This window comes from Thermobia domestica, chromosome 11 (genome assembly GCF_964235325.1).
Source record: "Thermobia domestica chromosome 11, izTheDome1.hap1.1, whole genome shotgun sequence".
NCBI lineage: Eukaryota > Metazoa > Arthropoda > Insecta > Zygentoma > Lepismatidae > Thermobia > Thermobia domestica.
This window is the reverse complement of record NC_137464.1, coordinates 189690523-189714899: the sequence shown is the minus strand read 5'-3', so window position 1 is coordinate 189714899 and position 24377 is coordinate 189690523. Positions and strand designations below refer to the sequence as shown.

The 24377-nt window shown below is 36.0% G+C and overlaps 3 protein-coding genes across 3 annotated transcripts in view; 2 read left to right on the top strand and 1 right to left on the bottom strand.

Annotated features, from left to right (window-relative positions):
• LOC145665399 (WD repeat-containing protein 13-like) overlaps positions 1–8020 on the bottom strand; it is a 55412-nt gene extending 47392 nt beyond the window's left edge. The window contains 2 exon segments of the mRNA XM_081732704.1: positions 1251–1309; positions 7912–8020. Coding sequence (XP_081588830.1) covers positions 1251–1309; positions 7912–7990 — 138 coding nt within the window. The 5' untranslated portion in view covers positions 7991–8020.
• A 242-nt stretch (positions 8021–8262) lies between these two features.
• Positions 8263–24377, top strand: part of PolG2 (DNA polymerase subunit gamma-2, mitochondrial) — a 37008-nt gene continuing 20893 nt past the window's right edge. The window contains exons 1-2 of the mRNA XM_081731425.1: positions 8263–8417; positions 22928–23358. Coding sequence (XP_081587551.1) covers positions 23145–23358 — 214 coding nt within the window. The 5' untranslated portion in view covers positions 8263–8417; positions 22928–23144. The remainder of the gene's footprint in view (positions 8418–22927; positions 23359–24377) is intronic.
• GatC (glutamyl-tRNA(Gln) amidotransferase subunit C, mitochondrial) lies at positions 15967–23093 on the top strand. Its single transcript, XM_081732703.1, has 2 exons — positions 15967–16268; positions 22928–23093. Exons 1-2 carry the CDS (start codon positions 15967–15969, stop codon positions 23091–23093), a joined length of 468 nt encoding a protein of 155 aa, XP_081588829.1.

Genomic DNA, 24377 nt, shown 5'->3' with positions numbered 1-24377 from the left:
GGAGCAACAAGTTTCAAAACCCCTATATTAGATAAAGAATTCAAAATTTTGTGTACATACTTTACCCTTTACTACATTGTACCGATCGATGTCATACGATATGAATTTGGGTGCTTGAACTCCTCTTCATAACATTCTGTATACGCCACTGAAAGTTCTTGTATTCAATTTTAGTTACCGTTTCTGAAATCTTTGATTAAATCTATGCTGCGCAAATGCGTATTTAACTGCAATTCCAGCATTACGTGAAAAAGAAAAGCAATACACTGCAAATACCGAAAAAAAAAAGTGCTCTCAGTAGGCCTAATCGGCATTTTCACTAATTCAGCGTTCATTATAAGAAATGGCACGCTTAGCTTCAAACTTCTCCTTCCGCAAAAGCTGCAGACTACTGGACAGTGGTCAGGGTTACTGGTGTCGGGTTACTTAGAGTAACGGACGTATCGAAAAAGAAAATTCTTACCAAGGTCGCAGACAAACGACATCCCACACCGTTTGCCCGCCCTTCGCGAGGAAAGAAAATAAAGGAGGGAAGATATACTTTCAAATCAAAGATCTTGTCCTATCTTTCAAGTTGCGTACGAGAACACTGCTATCTATTTTTGTAAGTTTCGTAAAAACTGAAAACTATGCCCCCTGTGAGTGAAAAAGTGTACCTCCTTCTGACGCCGCTTTTCCACGGCTTTAGATTAACCTTAATAATAAATAAAAATGGAAATATTGAATAAAATTGTAATTTAAAACTTTTTTAAAACTATGTTAAAATAAGTTTAAATTATTGTGAAAAATAGATATTCATTGAGTCGTATTCAAGTCAAAGACTAATTTTTCGAGAGCAACATTAGTTTGTTACATAATGGGTTACCTTATCTGCAAATGAATATATATTTTCTAATCATATTCCGTAATTACATTATTATATTAGTGACGTAATGAAAATTATGCATCAGGAAAATTAATGAATTTGTAGTTTTCACCAGAACCCAATTCGCTTCTTTTACAAAAACGTTACGTGTTAGGAATTTTTTATTGCCATTTTCGTGTTCAGAACGATCAATGTAGTCAAGATGACCGACTTTAGTCCATGTGACAGACAAACGTTATGCAACCACTGACACCAGTTAAGTCAGAACATTTCTCCTCCTAGATGATATGATGATTTATAGTTCTTAAGCGTAATATAATTTAATATTTGTTACTACAACCCATATTTAGTATATAAATTTTGCGTACAAAAAGATAAATCGTACCTCTTCCTCACCGATGTGCTCCCTTAGAAGCTGGTTTCTCCTTCTAATGTACAATGTTCCTATTTAAAAAAAGAAAAAAAGTAACTACAAAATAAAGACGACATACAAAAGTAAATAGGTATAATAGTATATTATAAAGATAACCACTTGGTTTTTAAAACCAAATTTAAAATACTTAAATGAATGCATTTTGCGTGCATACTTAAATGAATGAAAATCGTTAATTGCTTACCTAAACGAGCTTGACCTGAGTTTTCAGACGATATTTTTGACTGTCCTTTTGTACACTGCACCCATGTTTGTTAAAGCGAAAGTTCTATATACTCAAGAAAAATGGTGACGACACATTAGTCAATAAGTCAACGAATGTATCTTATATTAACGGATATTTGCACAGTTTCCAATTTAAAAGATATATTTTACTTTTCAGAGATCTACCAAAGAAACTAAAGATATTTAAATCATACTATTCTGTTTAAAGTAAAAGTCACTTAAGAAAGTGAAGCAGGTTTTGGCTTTAGGAAATGTTTAAATAGAGACCAAGGAAGGCAGCAGCAAGGCTGAAGTCGAAATATCATCTGAAAAATTGAATCAATTCATTTTAAATACTTCTGGTTTATGTAATCAAAGTCTACAATAATACACTATTTGTGTTCATGGCGTGTTTGGTAATGACTAATAAATTACTTACTATGAGAATTAACATACTGACAAGGAGACTTACGAAAGTGTCACTCACCGATTTGAATGAAACTTTGCATACTTGTAGAACATCGAAAAATAAGCGACACGTATTTTCTTGTTTCGGCAATGGTGAAGATTTAAGACTGGAAACTACCCTTTGAACGTTAGGGGTAGTCTCCAGGCATAGACAGAATACAATCAATTAATATAGAAAAAAAAAAAAAAAACATACTGCCAGGATGCTTTTAGGACAGCTGATTCTGAATCTGATGTCAAATTATGAAATTCAAAATAGCAGATCCAATATAGTGATTATAATTACAAAATGTCTTCTGGTTTGAAATTCTCTGCACTTAGCCAAGAACAATCATAGAATCAATGTCACATTTAATTTAAAGAAATTAGAAGAGAGTCAGGTAAGAGAGGAATACCAAATTGAAGTTTCGAATAGATTTTCGGTTTTAGAAGATTTGGAGTGCACTAGTGTTGAGGATACTTGGAGATAGCATTAAAATTTCAGCAAAAGAAAAATTAGGGCACGCCGAAATACGCAGGAAAAAACCAAGGTTCGATCAGGAATGCGTTCAACTAGCGGAGAAGAGAAAACATGCAAAATTACGTTGGCTACAAAATCCGAATGAAATAACTACACAAAATTTCGTAGAAATCGGCGGGAAAGTTCCGAAACTTTTAGAACCAAGCAGCGCAATTTTTTGAAAGCTAAAATTAAGGACATGAAGATAATAATAAAAATAAAAACATTTGGGACATGTACAAGGGGACCAACGAATTTAAGAAGGCTTTCACCCTCGTGCCTTAAAGACAGCTGACGGAACAGTCCTCACTGACAAAGATAGCATCTTAAACAGGTAAAAGAATTTCTTTGACGAATTGCTTAACACGCAGCCAAACACTAATGTGCGTGGAGAAAAGGAAATACACACCGCAGAACCGTATATCCCAGTACCTAACCGAATAGAAGTAGAAATTGCTATAAAGAAATTAAAGAAATACAAGTCTCCGGGTGTAGACGAAATTCCTGCTGAGTTAATTTAAGCTGCAGGTGAACAATTGTGGAACAGGATACATAAACTCATCTCCTTATCGGGAACAAGAAAGAATTGCCACAAGAGTGGAAAGAATCAATCATCGTTGCAATTAAAAAAAAAAAAAAAAAGCGACAAAACTGACTGTAATAATTACCGAGGCATTTCTCTTCTGTCAACATCCTATAAAATCCTCTCAAACATTCTATTAGCAAGATTGACCCCATACGCAGATGAAATTATTGGAGATTATATCAGTGCGGATTTAGACGAAACTGATCAACTATCGACCAATATTTACCATTCGACAAATACTCGAAAAGAAGTGGGAATACAATACCCCGGTACATCAACTATTTATTGATTTTAGAAAGGTTTACGACTCGGTTAGGAGAGAAGCATGTACAACATTCTTACAGAATTTGGAATACCGAAAAAACTAATTAGATTAATTAAGATATTGTTAAATTATTCCAAAGGTAAAGTCCGGGTAGGAAAATTTTTGTCCACGAGCTTTCACGTCAAGAGTGGCCGGATAGAAGGAGATGCGTTGTCGCTATTATTATTCAACTTTGTTCTGGAACACGCTATAAGGAAAATCAAAGATAGCAACCAGGGCTTACAGTTGAATGGTATTCATCAGGTTATGGCATATGCTGATGATGTAAATTTAATAGGGGATGATAGGAGAGCGATAGAAAGAAATGCAGAGGCCTTATTAAACGCTTGCAGGGACATGGGTTTAGAAGTAAATGCCTAGAAAACTAAACACATGGAAGTTTGTCGGGATCGTAATACGGCAAATTATGGATGCGTTAAAATAACGAATAATACTTTTGATCAAGTTGGTAGATTTAAATATCTAGGATCAATATTAACAGACGAAAACCACATTCACGAAGAAATTAAATGTCGACTAAAAGCAGGGAATTCGTGTTATTATTCAGTTTTGTCGTCGCGAATTCTGTCGAGGAATTTGAAGCCTAAAATACACAGGTGTCCAAAACTTAAGCATAATGCAAGAAGTTGCACGTCAAGTCCGGGAAGGCTATCGCGACCACAGAAATTGTGGTGGTTGGAATGTATTGCTTGTGAGGAGCATTGAACCGGATGTGGCAAACGTCCACCTGACCTCCTATGGAAAGAAAGCGAACACCAGTCAGTGCTTGGATTCGAAATAGGTGCATTTTGTGTATGCAGTGAGTGGAGTGTTGTAGTGAGTGTAGGGTACTGCTAAGTTGAATATATCAATAGATTAATGGAATATGGTACAAAGACGTCATTTAGATGCATTTACCAAAGGCCGGATCATCGAGCGCTTGGAAAAAGGTGGCACACAGACAGCATTAATACGAACCATCAATGTGCTACAAAGTGTCGTGTCTAGGTTGTGGAAACAGTTTATCAACACATCCGGTGGAGGACAACCACGAGTGACAATTCCACAACAGGACCGATACTTGTCCGTAACTGCGCGTCAGAATCCCACCATGCCTGCAAGAGAACTGCGAACGGAGCTTGCAGCCGCCTCAGGAGTGAGAATGTCACGCCATACCGTGTTCCAGAGACTGAGTGCCAGTAGACTGTATGACCGACGACTAGCAACATGCATTCCACTGACTCAGACACACAAAAGGACCCGTTTACAGTGGTGTCGAAAACATCACCAGTGGACCCCCAACGAATAGGGTAGCGTAATGTTCACAGATGAGTGCAGAGTCAGTTCCCAAAGCGGTTCCCATCGCACTTTGATCTGGCACGAACCGGGAACTCGTTTACAACTCAAGAACATCGTGGAAAGGTATCGGTATGATGGTAGGGAAATACTGGTTTGGGCAGGCATTATGATGAATGGTCATACTGACCAGCACATCTTCGAGGCTGGTCCATCAACGGCCAGAGGTACAGGGACGAGGTTCTGCATGCCCATATGCGGCATTTCAGGGGCGCACTTAGCCCACAGTTTCTGCTTATGCATGACAATGCCCGTCCCCGTCGAGCCAAACTGGTGGAAGAATGTTTAAAGACGGAAGACATCCAACATATTGAGTGGCCAGTGCGACCTGCTGACCTAAACCCGATTGAACATGAATGGGACGCATCAGGAGGATGTGTTGGAACCCGCCAGCTGCCTCCAGGACACACCAGGAGCTCTGTACTGCTCTTCATAAGGAATGGAATTACCTACTCCAAGAGCTCTTCAATAACCTGACCCTAATACAGTTACCAGACATGTATGGCTGTTCGAGTTTGTGTTCTGTGACACCTTCTGCCATGTTTTCCTTCAAGTTTGGCCTGTTCCGTGTTAGTGTGGCCTTTAAGTGATATGTTGTTATGGTGGTTGCATTTGCTGTGACTTCTTTACGTTCTTCGTGCTCTATATACTCGAACAGTCATTATGCTTAAGTTTTGGACACCTGTGTACATAAAACGATAATCATGCCTGTTGTTCTATATGGTTGCGAAACATGGTCCCTCACTCTGAGGGAAGAACATAGACTGAAAATATTTAAGAAAAAGAGATCCTCAGAAGAATATTCGGATCCAAGAGGAACGGCAATGGGGAATGGTGGAAGCTTCATAACGAGGAACTACATAATTTATACGGTTTACCAAACATTGTTAGGATCATCAAGTCTAGGAGACTCAGGTGGGCAGGTCATGTAGCCAGGATAGAAGAAAGTAGAAACGCTTTCAAAATCTTAACTGGAAGACCAACCGGAAAACGACCATTAGAAAGACCTAGACGCAGATGGGAGGACAATATTAAGATGGATCTCGCAAAAGTAGGAATACAAATTAGAAACTGGATCCAGGTGGCTAAGGACAGATGTCAGTGGAAACTACCTTGGTTTAAACCAGACAACCCTCTTTTACAGTAAATGTATATTTTAAACCTGAACCTCTGAAGATGCTCAAAGGAAAATAGGTGAATGAAAAATACGAAAAGTTAAAAAAAAACAATTGTAAAAGATGTTATTTCATTATATGTACAAGTTGCGTAAAAAATGAAATCGGAATTATGTAGTTAGTTTAACGTTTTAAAATTTAACTTTTCAATATCAGTCGCGATAGCATTTTCGTACAAGTAATAGCACACATTTCGCGCAATTAATCTAATTTCTTCTTATCTGTTATAACTTTGTCTTAAGCATGCAAGTCTATGGCTTCCCTTGGTTATTCTTTAATATTTCAATATATTGTTTGGTTCGATTTATTTGAATTTAATGTCCTTTCAAGCACCAAGGCTGTATGTGACGCGACCTACTGCAAAGTAAGATCTGAACACTGTTGAGTTGATATCCAATACTATCTCCAAATCTAACCAAACCCAGGACCACGTTAGCCACTCGGCCACGAATGGGCAGTCAATACATTTTGTTGGGAAAATAACTGAAAGGTCATATACTACCATACATCAATCTGTAGTTGGCACAATAATATTCAATGCCTAAAAAATAATTATTTTTAAGAATTATAATTCATTGAAGATTTGAGTGTAATACAGCGTCCGGGTGTGTCACAAAAACTACAGTGTAAGGAACTCAAACCAATCTGTGCTAGATGGCCGCTAAAACGCTCTAATGTTATCTAACGTATTCAGCGTAGGGCAAAGATGGTGGGTTCGGATGATATCGTCCGAAGGGAGGCAGGCGCATGAGCGAAGATAAGTATGCACGTAAGGAAAGGTAGTGAAAAAAACGCAGGCTTTCGCAGTGGAACGAATTCCTATAGAAACTGTAGGCTAATGGTTTTAAACTAATAATCCTTGCTTGTAAACATTAAATATAGCTTTATACACTGTGCAAAAATATTGTGACGGCGGAAAATAGTTCACATGCACTCACTTATTTTAAGTCTTAAAATACTTGTAATAGTTTTAGACTAGTATCCTACTTTTGTAAACGTAAGATATTTATTTCTAATAAACGTCTTGCCATTCACAATATTTTACCCGCATATTTTGCAATATATGGTGTGCCTAAACTAGACCAGAACCCTTTTAATATCCAGCACTTTATTAGTCAATTTGTGAGTACTTTGAACTTGGGTTGCACGTAAAATATGTATAAAATCAATATTATTCCAAGGACAACCTTCAATTATAGGCTCAAGGTTTGATAGGTATTATTATTTTTACCCTCAAATTACTTGGTTGATTAGATCTCCAGTTTACAATGGCTCACTAAAGGCCATACTACAGGCTCCGACGCAGTTGGTGGTTTTGGGGAAGATATTAAATGCCATCGGATTAGTTTACAGACCATATTTTTTTCCATGTTTAACTCAAGCGTGACTAAGCGGTTAGAGTACGCGCCTTTCACGAGGGAGACACGAGTTCGATTCCCAGCAAGCTCTTACTGTTCTGATCTTACGTTAAGCAGTATGTCCACGTCTCATATAGTCTCGCTGCTTCAAGGGATGGTAAATTTAATTTTTGGTCATAGTTAAGGAGCCGTACTTCCCATTTAGGGAAGGACGAGAAACGCCATACTTTCAGGCATTATTCATTGACTATCTAGGATGTTAAAAAGTAGGTAATAGACTGAGTTCTTGCCCTTGTACTTAGGGTGTTTAGGTAGTGCAACAGTAAGATGTATCCTCGTGCACGGGAGATGAGAAGTAGCTGTTCTTAACTATTACCTAATTTTTTTTATCCTTTTTAACACTATTCACTTTAATTGAACGGTTAAGTCAGGTAATTTCACACGTACAATTGAAATTATGGGTCTAGTAGTTAGCCCGATTTCCCGTTATCCATATATGAGGTCAATACAAACCATGAAGGTAAATAAAACGTAATATAACCTAACCTAACAAAAATTAGGCTATAGTTATAAAAAAAATATTAATTCTTAGGAAAAAATTCTGGCTCCCTGTAATTACAATTTATCCCATATGTCTTAAACTATAAATATATGTAAACATACGATAATTAGGGTGGTTTGGAGCTCGATGTGCGTTATATCTAGCATCCAAGGCAAACACCTGCTGCCAGACAGAAGCCATGTTAGAACTTGGTTTCCTATTCTGAAGCCATAGAAATCAATGTGAGCAACTGGGAAATTTGAGAAATTAACCACCATGTTACAAATTTAATAACGTTCGCTGTCTTTTATTAGTTAATAATTTTATTTTAACTTTCGTTTTGAAATATTACGCTATTCACTATTACTACTGATTTGTAAAAGCAGAAGTGGTATAAAATTTTATATTTGGTATTGTAATAATAAATGAGTGTAACAAAGATAAAATCTTATAACCAAGCTGGTCAACAAAGTCCATCCGAGTAATGATGAATCATGTTCGAATCTCCCTTGCATTTGTTGCGATGTGAAGTGCAAGTTCGTAATCGAAATACTTATGGTGGCTATAGTTTGTGTATGTGTTAAATGTAATGTGGTTTGCTGTAATCTTGTGAATTGAAAATTTACAGGTAAAATCAACACTCTTAATGGAAAGACGTATTTATAAGGAACAAATTTGTGTAGGCGGCTAAATTAATTAGGGAGCTACACTAGGACAGCCTTTCCCTTTTTTATAAATATTGTAAAAAGTTACCGGGGCTCGTCTCGTATAAAGTCGTTCCTAGTGGGGGATGGCATTAAGAAATTCTCCTAATACGTTTCATGGCTGCAGAACCGAATACCTTCTTTTTATCTATCTTGCTCAGCTATATTTTGAGCAAGTAACAGTGAAAATGAAGTGAAATCTTTAAGTGGTAATAATATACATGAGAACCCCGTGATCTGCGTTTCTTCTGTGTTCTATTACCACTTCTACATGGAATACCATAAATTTTCTACGTAGTGCAATAGTAAGAAGTATCCATTTGCACAAGACATGTGATATGCGTTAAATACCCCCCCCCCACACACACAGTCATAGATAAACTACAAGGTCACTACACAAGCAGGTATAAAGTACAGGTACGTTCGTTTTTATTTTCGTATCAGTTGATAAGTAAATAAAAGTCGCTTTGTAACCCCCTTTGTAAGTTCGTACATACTCAATGAATAATCCTTAAAAGTATCAGCGTCCTGCTCCTTCGGGAACTGATGCAGGTTCATGTATATTATATCCTCTACATGAAATACCATAACTTTTCTACCTAGTGCAATAGTAAGAAGTATCCATGTGCACAAGACATGAGATATGCGTTAAATTCCCCCCTTCCTTCCACACACACACACACACGCACACACACAGTCATAGATAAAGTACAAGGGCACTACACGTGCAGATATAAAGTACAGGTACGTTCTTTTTTATTTTCGTATCAGTCGATAAGTAAATAAAAGACGCTTTGTTACCCCTTTTGTAAGTTCGTACATACTCAATGAATAATCCCTAAAAGTATGAGCGTCCTGCTCGTTTGGAAATTGATGCAGCTTCATGTATACTATATCCTGCTTTTCTTATGACAAAGGTAGTGGAAAGTGTGTACTTTCCAAGTAATTCTACATAAGGAAGTGATACGTAAAGGCAGTATACATAGTAATCATGAAATGCCGCAAAGCTTTTCCACATGCGAGGCACGGTGTTTTTATGACTTAAAAGGTGTCTTTCGACTACCCTCACTTATGCGTAATCTTACCGTCGCTGGCGCGCCCGCTTCTTACACATGCACCCTATTGCTAGAAGCCTGGGACGTAAAACTCAAAGCTTTCATTTATCTCGGGCCCCGGCTTGACCCGGTTGGATAGCATTCGTGATTTTTAGTGACCACCTAGCATAACTTTGTGTTTTTAAGGACAAGGTTTTATAACACAGGTCCTCCTTCCCATTTAGCTCTAATAAAAACAGAAAACAAAGTACCTTGTGGGGCTCTCACCCGCCTTCCTTTACTCACTAACGCTCGCTCGGCAATACCTACTATGTCAATTAAATATTTATTATATTTTGGTACCAATACAGAAAGGAACCAACCGAGCTACTAACTTGTATGAGAAGACCTGTGTTCAACCTTTCCGTTTTTAAGTTAATATATGTTTTATACACTGCATTTTTACTGCTATATGTGCACACGGGTCTAGGATGTTTCGGTGTAGGAACGTTACGGTGTAAGGACACTTGTCTGTAAAGGACGTTTCGGTGTATAGACTAATATTTGATTGCATTAATCATATGCTTGTAATGAACAGTCATGAAGTGTCATAGTGTAGCCACTCTGCAATAGTGTAGTGATTAACGTTGTTATTAAAACAGGGTGATAATACAACACCAATCCATTCGTAACAATAATTTCGATTCAGAGGTGTACATAGGCGAATTTTATAGAATAATAATAAAATCTAATTCAAAAATCAAATTTACCGCAAAGTATTCAGCATCATTTCTAAATAGAAATAAATATATTGCACAAAGTTCCGAGACACAGTAATAATATATACAAACTGAATAATACCTATAATACCTCAAAGGAATTTTGTTGAAAAAAATTAAAATTACATAGGGTCACTCAACTCAGAATTTAAAATTATACTCAATTCCTTTTGAGACTGTAACTACATCATTAGATTTGTAATTTTCACAAACGTTGCTAAGTCTCTTCGTAACATCGGCGTATTTTTCTTTGCTCTGACTTCATGTCCGCCAATTAATTTATTTGTTCCATTTGAACAGCACTAACAAGAAGACTTACGGAAGTGTAATTTACTGATTTGAATGAAACTTTGCATACTTGTAGAATATCAAAAAATAATCGGCACGTATTTTTTTAATTATTATTATTTTGGCAAAGAAAGGTTATAATAGTATTTGATATACGAATTTTAAATGTTGTTGTGTGTTTAATATGAATGATATAGATGTTATCTTGCGTTGCTATATTTTAATATTCATGGTTCATTTCAGTTTGTGTTTACATTAATATCAAAGTATTCATGTAGCAACCAGTGCATGTAAGACAATCAGTTTTACCTTTTTGTTAAATATGAGTAGCTAAGCACTAGTTCCCGGTGTTTCAATCTTTTTGCTTTCCTCTTATTTTTGTGTTGTTACTGTGAGTCTTGATTATTGACGCGAGAGCAGGTCGCGGAACGTACATAGTCACAATTGCGTGTGTAGTGAACTATCCCTCGCGGTAAACTTCCATTGATACGAGAAAGGTAAAATTAACATTTCTTTTTTTTTTTTTGTTTCAATCTTTGTTATTGGATAGTTCGGACGCGACCAAACACGTTGTTACCGATCTTTCCACTTGAGTTGTTCCCAAGCTTAAGTGGAGATCGGCAAAGCATGTATATGCTTCCGGGTGAAGGGGATGATTGGGAAGACTTTTAATTAAAAAAAAAAAAAATCGATGTAAACAAAAGGCGTAAGACAAGTTTGTGTGACCTCCTTCACCAAACCGATAGCAGTGCCATTTTTTTTGTGATCATGTTTCATATAATTATAGTGAAATTATAGTACTAACATACGCAGCACCTCTATAGAGTAATATCATAGAGGTGCTGCGTATGTTAGTACAATGAGGTATTTGAAACAGAAAAGTAAGATTTTTTTTCTTTTTCTTTCATTCTTTCGTAATACAAACAACCAATTTAAAATATTCGATGATTTATTTCAGTATGAGAAAATATATCAGAAATTACGTTATGAAATTAAATAATAAAAAATGTACTTTGTATAAATAGTAATGTAAATCTTTAACAAGTTACAAAAATTTTCTATATAAATATCTTTTCTTCATTCAAACGGTATGATGTTATCCATCTTAATCAGAATGTTGAATATTTTGTATTCCATTATCTGAAAACAATAAAAAGTCAATAATAGAGAAATCGAACATTCTACTTCAGTCTTGTGTCATAATTAAATCTGTTATAGTATAATTTTAGTATATATAATAAACAGAATAGTACCTTATTCTACAAAAGTGGCAAATCTTTCACAAGCGGTTACTACCTTAGTAAGAACTTGGAAAAAAGTTAGAATATATGGAATATAAAGTTCAAAGTCAAAAGTTAGAATGAGAATAAACAGTAAACTTAAATAAATAAATAACTATCTCTTCTAAATTGGCATATTCAGTCAGGATGTTTCCGTGGAAATGAGACTAGATTTATGAAACAATTTCTTTTTTCTTTTTTTCTGTTTATTTTGATATTTGTCAATTTTAAATAATTGCGTCAAGAGAGCGTATTCATAAATTGGCGTCTCCAACCAGAGTTCGTCACAATGGAGATGATGAGTGTGTTTAATTTATTTTTTTTTAATTTGATTTTTTTATGTTGTATCTCATTTTGCTTATATGGAGGGTAATTATGAGACACGTGCTAAATTAATGTATTCGAGAAATAACTAGAATCTATTTCTGTAACTTATTATGTTAAATTAAAAAAAAAAAGGTGTATTCTGTACTTTAGGTAGTCATATAATCTTGTTTTTTAGTAACTTTAAAAGTTGTAGACCTACATTATTGTAGGATTTAGGATTTGGATTTCTGGGCTTTCGGCATCTATGGCCATTTACCCGTCACGTTTTGAGGGATGACGTCTCTCGGCGAGCACACTATCCAGGGAAAGGTAAGGAAGAAAGGATTGGGAAAGGAAAGAAGCGACCTGGGACCTATAAGTTAGGTACCATCCCCACATTTGCCTGGTGTGAATGAGGGAAACCTCATTCAAGATGGCTGGCCTGAGAAACCTTTTTACACTTTTTCGACCGAGTGCCCCCACCGGGAATCGAACCCGGGACCGCTCACACCGAAGACGAGAGCGTTAGCGACTAGGCTACGCGGGGCCAACTACATTATTTTGTTGAAAAGTAGCCTTACTAAAACAAAGAGATAGAAGTGACTTAAGTTAATTTTTAGTGAACAGTCTAGAACTTGGTCTAAATTTGTTTCATAAGCCTGTTTTGTAACCTGAAACTATCTAATATAGGCTATTAAACTAAAGACCTACTATAGTCAACTCACAAAAATGTTAGAATAACATTAGTAGCTATTTCCACTTTCTTCTTAGTTATTTCCTTGTACCTCAGCCTATATTTGTATATCTTTAAGTAATAAACACAAAGTAACTAAGACTTCTTTCTTTCACAATTGGAGTCCTTCATACTTCAATATCACCCTACGGACAGCTGGGAACAACATGTGTCTCATAATTACCCTTTTGGAGGGAAATTATGAGACAGCACAAATTTGACATTTACTCATCAACTTATGAGATGACAGGAAATTTCTTGACAGTAAATTGTTACTCTATTGGTAGCATAAACTGCTGCCTTGGTTAACTGCTTTCAAAACTAATGTAAGCTGAGTGACGTGAAAAAGTTGTGAAATCTGTCTCATAATTACCCGCACTGACCGTACACAATTGGATTCTCTTAACCTTTGTTGTACATTTAAAGCCGTACTCGTATTTAAAATATCATTTAAGTATTCATGTCTTATTGTACACATGAAACTATGGAATTCGATTGTGAAGCCGCGGTGGCATAATGGTAGAGTTCTTACGTCTGGCACCGATCTCAGCTTCCGCTAAGTGGGCTTTGTGATAGACACACAATATGTACATGTATTTTCTCGGGGTTCTCCTGTTTCCTACTAGGCCTACGTTCATCATGCCATCATTATCATCTTCTTAGCATACCATGTCGCTTATTCTCCGTGCATATTCGTGAGATATTAAATTAAGCCTAAAAATAATAAAAAGTCGCACAAAAGGTATCCGTGATGCCATTCCGCTTTGTACCATTGGCACTTGCTTATATTTCGATTTCTAGACAGGGAAAAATAGACAGCTTTGTAGAGTAACAAAGAGGTGGGTAATTCTAAATAATATAGAATAAGAATAAAACCCCTATTGCACTCAGGATTCAAATCCTTGGGCCACCCATCCTGACTGAAGAATCCTTTAGTTTTCTCTCAAAAAGCACAAGGCAAGTACTGGGATAGTACATCAAGTTCAGCAGCCAGGAAAAAGAAAGAAAATAAACAGGCTTTATTAAATAGATTTTAAAAAATAGGAATTCGTCCTTTTTGGAAGAACTGAAATGTTGATTTAAAAAATATAATAATTTTCAATTTATAATTTGATTTGTTACATTTACGATTAAAGAGCCTTTGTAATATATGGTAAACGTAGTATACATCACATACTATAATATACGATAACAATACATAATATTACATACTCCATGGAATGTGCAAGAAGAATTCGAAAGCTTCCCAATCTCATTGTCATTAGTGTTGAGAAGATAGATTTATATATATCTAGTATTTTCCTTTTTTAGTTAAGCGTTTTGTATTTGTAATTAACTGGCACTAGAGAAAGACATTGTGTTATTTGTTCGTACTAATACGCGAGTATATACTACAGAAACAAAGGGAATGCAGTCTCATTGCTATTTGTTCCAGACTCCAGTTGAACACCATTACAGCGAATTTGATCGAATGCAAACAAAATTCGTTACGCATGATTCACAAACCTTTCTAATAGTATTCTGTTATTTACACTTTATAGAAAAAGTGGAGAGAGAGAGAGAATAGGTGTTGTCTTATAAACTTGATTGACTGCGAATTTAAAATTTGTCAGGAAGATTCTCGAATATGTCCTATGACAATTAAGCCAAATTCTTATTGTTCATTGTTTTCACCACTACATATATTCTTACATAACTGTTCTGTTAACTGAAAAACTCATACCATCCCATGTAACCTCATTTAACTGTCCATCACACATTTTGCCGAAACTCATAGCAATGTGATTGTAGCTCAAATCTTCCACTTGATTTCGTAATTTTCATCTGTATTGTATTACTGCGCAAAAGTAGTACCTTTCTGCTGTTATGTGTTGCAAACTCCATACTATTGACAAATAACGAAAATAGTGATTTAGAGGAATTATAAACTTTTTATTGCCATTATAATTTTTTCTCTCTGGTTTCTGTCCTCTTCTTGTTTTTTCAATGTTCCCAACCAGCAGCACAAACAAACTCGACATGCATATAGCATGTATTACCTTCTCTTCTTCTTAACGTCCAGAGCGAGAGGTTTGCAACGGAGACCCCATAATAATTTATTATTTTATTTAAAAAAATGGAAACGTTCAGTTTTACATCCCACGGCCATGGCGTATAGGCTAAAAGAGATGGTGATGATGAGAATGAATAAAATGGTGGAGTAAAGGAAATGGGATGAGACGGGACAATCCCGAGAAAACCCCCACACACTGTTACGTTACAAAGTTATAGAGGGAGGGGTTTTGCGGGTTGAGCCCCCAAGATTATTTCGCAGTTGATACATCCAACTATAAGGAAAATGTTTCACCATTAACATTCTACAGGTGGGATATTGGAGCAGAGCACCTTTTCTTTTTTAAGTATACCTTATGTAAGCTTGGATTACATGAGCATAGCTTTTGGATCATTTCACGGAAAATTGCACGATTTATCACAAATTTTTGCACGAACATTTTAAAAATTCTGATAATTTTCACATATATTGGTACATGTTTCGTAAAAATAATGGTATTATTAGAAATATTGGATTCCATTTCGTACCCTCACGGCGACCATATTTCCAATATGGCGTGTAGCAAATCATGAGAAAATCACGCATGAAATATAATTTCTGAGAAATGAAAATGGATACAGGTATGAGACAAATACCAGTGGAAAGGTTATGAAATAACATTTAATATGGTGGTAAAAACTTTCACCTAATTTCAAATACTTCAGATAGTGCTACAAAGTCATAAGAGCATTATCTGATTTACCATTTCTAAGGCTCAAAAATTCTGGGAAGGAGTTGAGCTAAAAATGTCCTATATGGACTTCGTACTTTTTTCGCACAATGTACAGTTGGACTAAATAGAAGATCGTAGAAATAAATAATGATGATTTTTTAAGACACCGCCTTAATTTGATCAAAGGAAACGAAATGAGACGACCAAAGTTTATTGTTTTAGTAGATAATAACAGTTCTTTTTTTTTTCTTTCTTTCTTTTCTAACGCAGGATGATCGCTGAGAAACAATGAAGTTTCTTGTACCAATAATACGTCGGCTTCAGATAAGAACAGTGAATCAAGTTTCTGTGAGGTGTCTAAACTCCAAGATCCCTCCGGAGCCTGTGTTTATTCCTATTGATGAGAAAAAGCTTCCATCTCCAACGAAGATTGACCAAAAGACAATTGAGCATCTCGAAAGGTTATCATTAGTTGATTTCTCCAACGAGGAAGGCATTAAGCGATTAGAGGAAGCCATAAAATTTGCAGATCAAATTCATGTAGTAAATACAGAGGATGTAGAACCAATGGTCTCAGTACTTGAAGACAGGTTAGTACTATTCCCATAGTATAAAAAACATGTAACACGAGTTGTACGCACAAAGTAACTTTTGAGAGGATTTAAAATGTAAACTAAGGGGCAAATAAAAATTTCTTTTGTAGCTATCATTTATGTCAACTTTTCTTTCTCCAATTACTTTTCCACGCAACTTTGAATACCTGATTTAGGATAAATTATTGTGCTCAGCAATGTTTTGTACATTTGCCGCCAGTGGCCATAAGCATGTTTGCATGCTCTACTTACAAGGTCAATAAGATCTTAAAGGGCGGTATGATTAAATACATTGCTTTAGGTGTTTAAAGAGGATGTAGTATCTTGCACTGCCTAGACAAATGGCTAAAACTGTCTTTGCGTAAAACCTTTCCCCGCTTTATAATAATCTCAGTTTAAAGACTGTATTGTTACAATAATAGTCAGAATGAAATTGAACAATGAATCTGTGCAGCACTGATGTTATTTTTCATGGAAAGGAAACAATATAAACAAGTTTCTCATCTTTGGTGGGTCATTTATCAGAGCAACTTATTTTGACCACTTACTTTACGTGATATGATAACATCTATGAGATCGACATAACTACAAAATCCTCACTCTAACTGTCTTACCTCTGGTTTCGCTGCTTTTCAGTCCAAAGTATGATTGACATCACAATTTCTTTGACTTTGACATCACTAATCCTCCATGCCGGTCTAGTGGATAACGCGTTCCTGTGGTGCGCGAGATCCCAGTTTCGATTCCCGATGGATAAGCATTTAAAACATTGAACTCATTATGGTAGTTTGGATTCCACCTTAAAATGTAGGTCCACATCTCATGTAGTCTCTTTGCTGAAAAGGAATGCTAAACTTCAATAAACAAAGCAAAGCAAAAAAAAAAAACAAAAAAAAAAAAAAAAAACAGTACGAATAGTAGTTTTATTTAAATATGAGAAAAAAGTGTTTTTATTTACATATTTTGCATGATTGTTGCCTAACGGAGGACTGCAGACTGGTCAATGGAGTAAGTATTTTAAAAATAAGTCAGTATTTCAGAATCTTTGGAAGATAAAACGAAAGATTTTCAATTATTAAACAGTAATTTAAATATTTCGCGCAATAATGAAGCATAACGATAACTGAGGACTTGTTTAGTGCTCGATATGTTGTCGATCTATGGCTATTTAGAGCTCCTTCGTGGTTAAACGGTTAGCGTTCGCGTCTTTGGCGTGGGAGACCCGGGTTTGATTCCCGGCGGGAGCTCGTGTGGTTCAGATTCCACATTCATCTGTAGGTCTCGTCTCATATAGCCTCGCCACTGAAATGGACGTTAAACTCAAAATTAACTCATTATAGCTATCTAGCAGCACCACTTAAACAATCAAGTGATTTAAAAGACTTGTCTCATAGACTATTATCCGTGAACATATTATATAAATTCTAGGCTGCGCGGGAGAAACAGTTTAAGCCAGAAATTGGCCAAGATGAGATAAGTCAAAATTGGAGATCTTTGTGTCATGCTCCACTTCCGGTTAACTTGGTGTAAGTCAATTCTAAACGTGAGTTGAATAATCGTGTCCTGGTACTGTCAGTATAAGTGATACATACTTATGCTTGGTAAAATAAAAAGTCGCCTCCTGGAAACCTTTTTTTTTTTGACACACTGTTTCTCCCGCGCAGTCTAGAATTGTTAAAATTATTCTAATGGGGTGATTAAAAGTAATTTGTAATGATAAAATTATTCGCTGATATAGATTTCTGGGCTTTCGGCATCAAAGACCATTTAGCCCGTCATGTTTGAGAGATGACGTCCCTCGGTGAGGATTTTGGATTTAGGATTTAGATTTCTGGGCTTTCGACATCTAAGGCCATTTAGCCCTTCACGTTATGAGGGATGACGTCCCTCGGCGAGCACACAATCCGGGGAAACGGAAGGAAGAAAGGATTGGGAGAAGGAAGGAAGCGGCCTGGGACCTATAAGTTAAGTACCACCTCGGCATTTGCCTAGTGTGAATGAGGAAAGTCCAGGAAAACCTCATTTAGGGTGGCTGGCCTGAAAAAGCGTTTTACACTCTTTCGACCGAGTGCCCCCACCGGGAATCGAACCCGGGACCGCTCCACTACCATGCTTTAAAAACAAAATATTACATATACATCACGATAGTCACAGCCTTGTCGTTTGGCTTGGATTATCATTTACAGCTAAATGACAGCTTTTTATCTACATTTCCTAGTACTTGCCATAATATATTTGGATTTTTAAAAAATCAATAGTTCTATGAATACCTATATGAGTACCTTTGAATAGTCACATGTCACTAGTAAATCGCACGCATTAAATAAACACAAAATGTGCAAAGAAACACTAGAAAAATATTCATTGAAATACTTTTTTCATGCTTTTGCCCTCGTCCTTCGCACTTCATCAGGTCAAAGTCATCCCTACCCAGACATTTATGCCTGCATGCGTAATAACTTCAAACACTGTGTAAGCAGTAGAACGATAACCTACAGGGTGTCCAATATACAATGCAACCCGGATTTTGGGATAGTAGAGCTTTTGAACCGGAAGCGGTACACAAATAACGGTTATACCAAAATGAAGCCTTTTCCATGCATATATTTTTAAACTAGGAAGCAAGGATTGAAGTACACTAGGAACCGCACAGTGTTGCCAGATGTAACCGAAGGTGTAAATCAATTTTACAAGTCACGTAAATTGACTCATAACTCATACGTATAGGTGTTCTGTCGTTAATTTTTAGTTTGTATAGTTGGAGTAGCTTGGAAACTATGGAATGGAAAAAAGAATTTTTCATTTCCACCAATAACTAATCGGATGACGCTTCTGTAAGGGGTTACTAGGAAAAACGTGGTTTTCATAAATTAACATTCTGAATTGGCAACAGTGCTGATGTTTCAGTGCATCAAAAGGTGTGTTAATGATCTATCTACAGTATGCAATTCCTGAAAACAATGAAAAAGAAACTTTGAAATTATCGTGATAAAACTTTTACTTACATGCACGTGGCAACACTGCTATTCATTGAATCAAAACGGGGACACTTCCAGAATCTGCCGTGGAACTGACAATTCAGTTCGTGATGAATAGCAATGTTGTGGTGTTGGAGGAAGATGGAGAAGATAAAATGGACAGAGAGAGTAACAAACGAAGATGTTTTAAAACGGATAGGAGAGAAGAGGACACTTCTAGCCACCATCCTTCGTAGAAAGGTCAGTTGGATTGGTTACATCTTGCGAAGAAATTGCCTTCTTCACACTGCCATAGAAGGAAAGATGGAAGGGAAGCGAGGAATAGGAAGAAGAAGAATACAGCTGATCAGTGATTTGAAAGATAGGAGAAAATATTGGGAGTTAAAAGAGGAAGCTGAAGATCGACAAAAGTGGAAGAAACATTTCCAGGCCCAAATCTAAAATTGAAAAAATAAATAAATAAATAAAAAATTCTCATTAGTCCCAGGACCTGCCGAAAGGCAGAATACTTAATAATAAATAATAATATTAGTATTGTCAAAACATTGCTGATTTCTAAAGTCATGTTAAAACAAAACCTGAGTTAAGAAGTGCGTTATACAAGGTGTTCTTATATATGATTATACATATGAGAGATATCATATATGTGACGCAAATCATCCCTTCTCGATAAAAGTATTATCATATATGTAAGTGATTCTAACTATGGAATAAAATATATCACTTTTATTATATTTCTTAATCAAACAATTACTACACTATTACGCATGTATTCCATAATATTACGAAATAAGAAAATTATACATAAAGTTCTATTCGTGAAATACCTATTGTGAATGTTGAAATTTTTCTATATCCTTGGAAAATTTTTCAAGGAAGTGGAAAGGAGAAATATCCTTATTACGTGGAAAGTATGTAGTTTTGAGATTTGATATCTCTTTTAAAACAATAAAAGGCTATGAATTTTTATTACGTCGCTTAAATTATAGTTGAAAATAGCATATGTTGATATTTCTTTTATCCGAATTATCTGATTGGGTCCTGTGAAATGATTACTACGTTTCGGCAAGAACACAGATGCAGTGGCGTTTCTGTTTTTTAACCAGGAGATCTCGGCTTCATCATAACTTTTATTAACATTTTTCTAAGTTCTGCCGGGCTATTACCGGGAGGTTCTGCTCGATTTCATTCCAGCACCCTTTCACATCTGTTTCGATGGCACTACGGCGCTACTTACAGATATTATTTTAGCTACTGTATTCTTTCCAAAAATCCAAAATTGTCATTTAAGTTTCCTTCTTGGTTTGATGCTAAAATTGGTTTTTTTCTTAGAAATAATACGTTTGCGTGGTTATTCTGGAAACAACATTCGAACCCGTATACTTCTTTTGCAAAGTTGTCGATATGCGAAGATTTTACTTAGAAAGAAGTACAATAATCACATTTCAGTATTATTTTGTTCTAAGTCTAATAGTTTGTGGTCTTGTCTCTCAATTCAAGGAGGTATGAATATAGCATTCCTAGGAATTTTATTTATTGGTAAACACAGAACAGAATTGTTCAATGATTATTTTCATAGAAATTTCTCAATCCAGCCGGTGCCAGATTCTCTTCCTTATCTTGAGGCTGTGTTCCCCATCCTCGATTTCTATTACGCCCGCCGAAGTTAAATCTCTATTGTCAGATATTAACCATCGTAGACTTGGATCTCTTTTGTTTAATAGAAGTTTTGCAGAAGATGTGTTTCTGTCAGCTTTAAATAGCCACATTATCTATATCTAAAAATCAGACACCATAACTGTATAACAGTTTATAGTTCCTTCTGCTTGTTCTTCTAAAACCTTTTCGCAGTTAGCTCGGGTCGGTTTTACAGATCTTCGATCCATACTTGATTTAACAAATATTTTACAACCAGCTACCAACCTGACGTGAAACCCCAAACTGGAGGACCAAAATTTTCTGTCAGGGCTTAGTTCCTTAGTCGCAATCTCCGCCATTGCTTATTCATCCGGCCAAGCCTGTTTAATTTGCAGCGAACTCCCATATCTGATGGTCGTTCCCACTTTCCTCAACCTGTGAACTCGCCCAGTCCCATTCAGTACATGCGTTGTTCTATATAATAGTTTACTGTTTGCATTTTTGACCTTGAAAAACATTTAAGAAAAAAAATATCGCCTTTGTAAACTTTGTACTTTTTTAAAGATCTTTCATTCTTTTCTTATAACTTTTTCCCTCTAATATGCTATTTCTTAATCATATTTTGTGTTAAATTGTTTCAGCGTAAAATGGTCTAAGATCTGTATCTGAAACTTTTAAATGTAATAAAAATAAATAAAACCATCTACGTGATTGGATGTAATGCTTATCTAAACAGTTTTTTCAAAATAAAAGCTTTCGAATAGAAGTCAATTTTTCATTGCTTTGCACTTTGTTCTGTTTGTTCGAAATACTTCATACCATAGTCATAGTATTAAATACTAAGGTACGGTGCATGTGCATTACCCTGTCCATCTCAGTTACGTTATTATGGTTATAGAGACCTCCAAAATTTATCTATGAAAAGATCTATATAATGCTGTAGCATTCTCAGTTTATAATATGAATAATGTGATAGTATATGTTTTCGTTCAATATGCAGATTTGAAATATGTAATAATCTGAAGAAGCTATTGAACAACGTAACTTTATGTTATTTTTGCAACACTGTCAATTTGGTTGTATTTGAAGGGTGTATCAAACAATGCCTCCCTCTCAATTTTTGCATTGTACAAAATTTCAGAGTTTCTAATGTATTAGTTTAAAAGTTACACAAGCGTTTCAAAGTAAATGGTCTATCCTGTATACATAATGTAGGGAAATGTAATAAAAAATATAAATAAAGAGAAAGTATAATGGTAGAAAAAGAATTACTGAATAAAAATGATGATACTAAACTATCTTATTTCTGTTTTTTAACATAGACAAAGTACCTGACGTCGTTTTGAAAACTGAAGTTTCACATAGAATTCACAAAACTGGAATCCCAGGTCACATTAACAGTGTTAGTCTTCGCCTTATTTCTGTTTTGTTTTGATCCAGAATTAGACAGCACTCACCCTCTTTCGCTTCAACAGTGGGCAGACAAATTACAGTCTAATTCTCGGTAGGGACAGTCAGTGGAAAAACTGTAAAAGGTTTTTTCAGGCCCATCTTGAGTAAGATTTTCGTTATTCATACCAGGAAAATGCCGGGATTATACCTAACATAATGGTCCTAGGCTGCTTCCTTCTTCCCAATTCCTTTTTTCCTCCCCAATTCCCCAGAGTAGTGTGATTGCTGACGGACCTCATAGCTCATATGTTGACAGGTTAACATGGACATAGCTGCCGAAAGCCCAGAAATCTAGTTCCTAATCCTAATCCTAAAGTACACTGTAGGTAACGTTATCTTAAAGATACTGATCATTTTGTTTCATAGTCCTCTCTTAATGGACTGAGCTGCTGCAAAATCCAAAACTCAATTTTTCATATTGTTCTTCAATTTTAAGAATTGTCCAGTCACTGCGATTCACAAAGATAACGTTCTCAAGCAAGATTTTTTTTTATAAAAACAAAGTTATTGAAGGAAATAGCAATATTATATTGTACAAATTGATTTCTGATTACATATATGCATATTAATATTTAAAATTATTTGCAGGACCCTTTATCTACGGGAAGATGTGGTAACCGAAGGAAATTGCCAGAAAGAAATAATGGCAAATGCCTCGCTTGAGGAAGAAGGTTATTTTGTGTCACCTCCGGGAAATATTCCACTAACACAGACGAAGCAGTATCGTGAAGAAACTTATAAAGATAATGAGTGATTGAAAGCAATATTGTAACAATAGTTGCAAATATTCTAACGTTAATTCAAAATGTCAGGCGTCTTAGAAAAAGTGTTACATTTGTGTGAAAGACATCGTTTTGTAATACCTGTAATCTCGAAAACCTCAAAGAACGTTTTGAGTTTCCGGTATGGGCCTTGTGGTGAGTTGCTTAAGACCAACATCCTTCGTGAATGGCATTTGAACAACAACACCGTTGCTGATCAAACGGTATTTCCATATCATGGGAGTGATTCATTAGATGGTATGTAAGAAATTAATTTCCTCTCCTTAAGTGTTTTTTAATAATGATAATAATAATAATAATAAATATTTCATACAACACTGAACTTGTACTTTCCATAATAATGAACGTAATGTGCATATCATTCCAATTGCACTTTAAATATATAGTACTTATTTTCTGTATTACGTTATGGAAGTAAAACTAATTGTGTGTACAATATACCATTATAAGCATATCATTAGTTTATTTGGTCTAGGAATTAATTCGTGCGGGTGGACAAGAGATGGCGCAACGAACGGAGCGTCCCACAGTTCCGTGTATCCACACATGTGTTGCAAACCCCTGTCATCGCGTATCGTTCGTAGTATAGGGCAGTGGATTAAAGCGTCAACAACACCAGTTTGTAGTTAAGTGAACATGGCGCAATTTGTGCCTGATAAAGTGTTTTTGCGGGGTGTCCTGCTGCATTACTTTAACATGCAGAAAAGTGCGACTGAAAGTCATCGTATTTTGGTGGAAGTGTATGGTGACCATGCTCTAGCTGAGCGAACGTGTCAGAAGTGGTTTGCACGGTTTAGAAGTGGTGATTTCGGCTTGGCAGACCAAGAGCGAGCTGGACAGCCAAAAAAATTTCAAGACGAAGAATTGACAGCATTGCTCGAGCAGGATTCGTGTCAAACGCAGGAACAACTTGCAGCAGCATTAGGCGTTGATCAAACAACAGTCTCCAAACGCTTGAAAGCCATGGGAATGATTCAAAAGATGTCACATTGGGTTCCACATGAATTGAAAGACAGAGACGTTGAAAGACGAAAAACCATTTGCGAATTGCTGCTTCAACGACAGAGCAGAAAGGGGTTTCTGCATCGAATTATTACGGGTGATGAGAAGTGGATCCATTACGAGAACCCTAAACGAAAAAAGGCCTGGGTGAAACCAGGTGAACCAGGTCCATCACAACCAAAACGAGATATTCACTGTGCAAAGGTTATGCTGTGCATATGGTGGGATATGAAAGGTGTGGTGTACTATGAGCT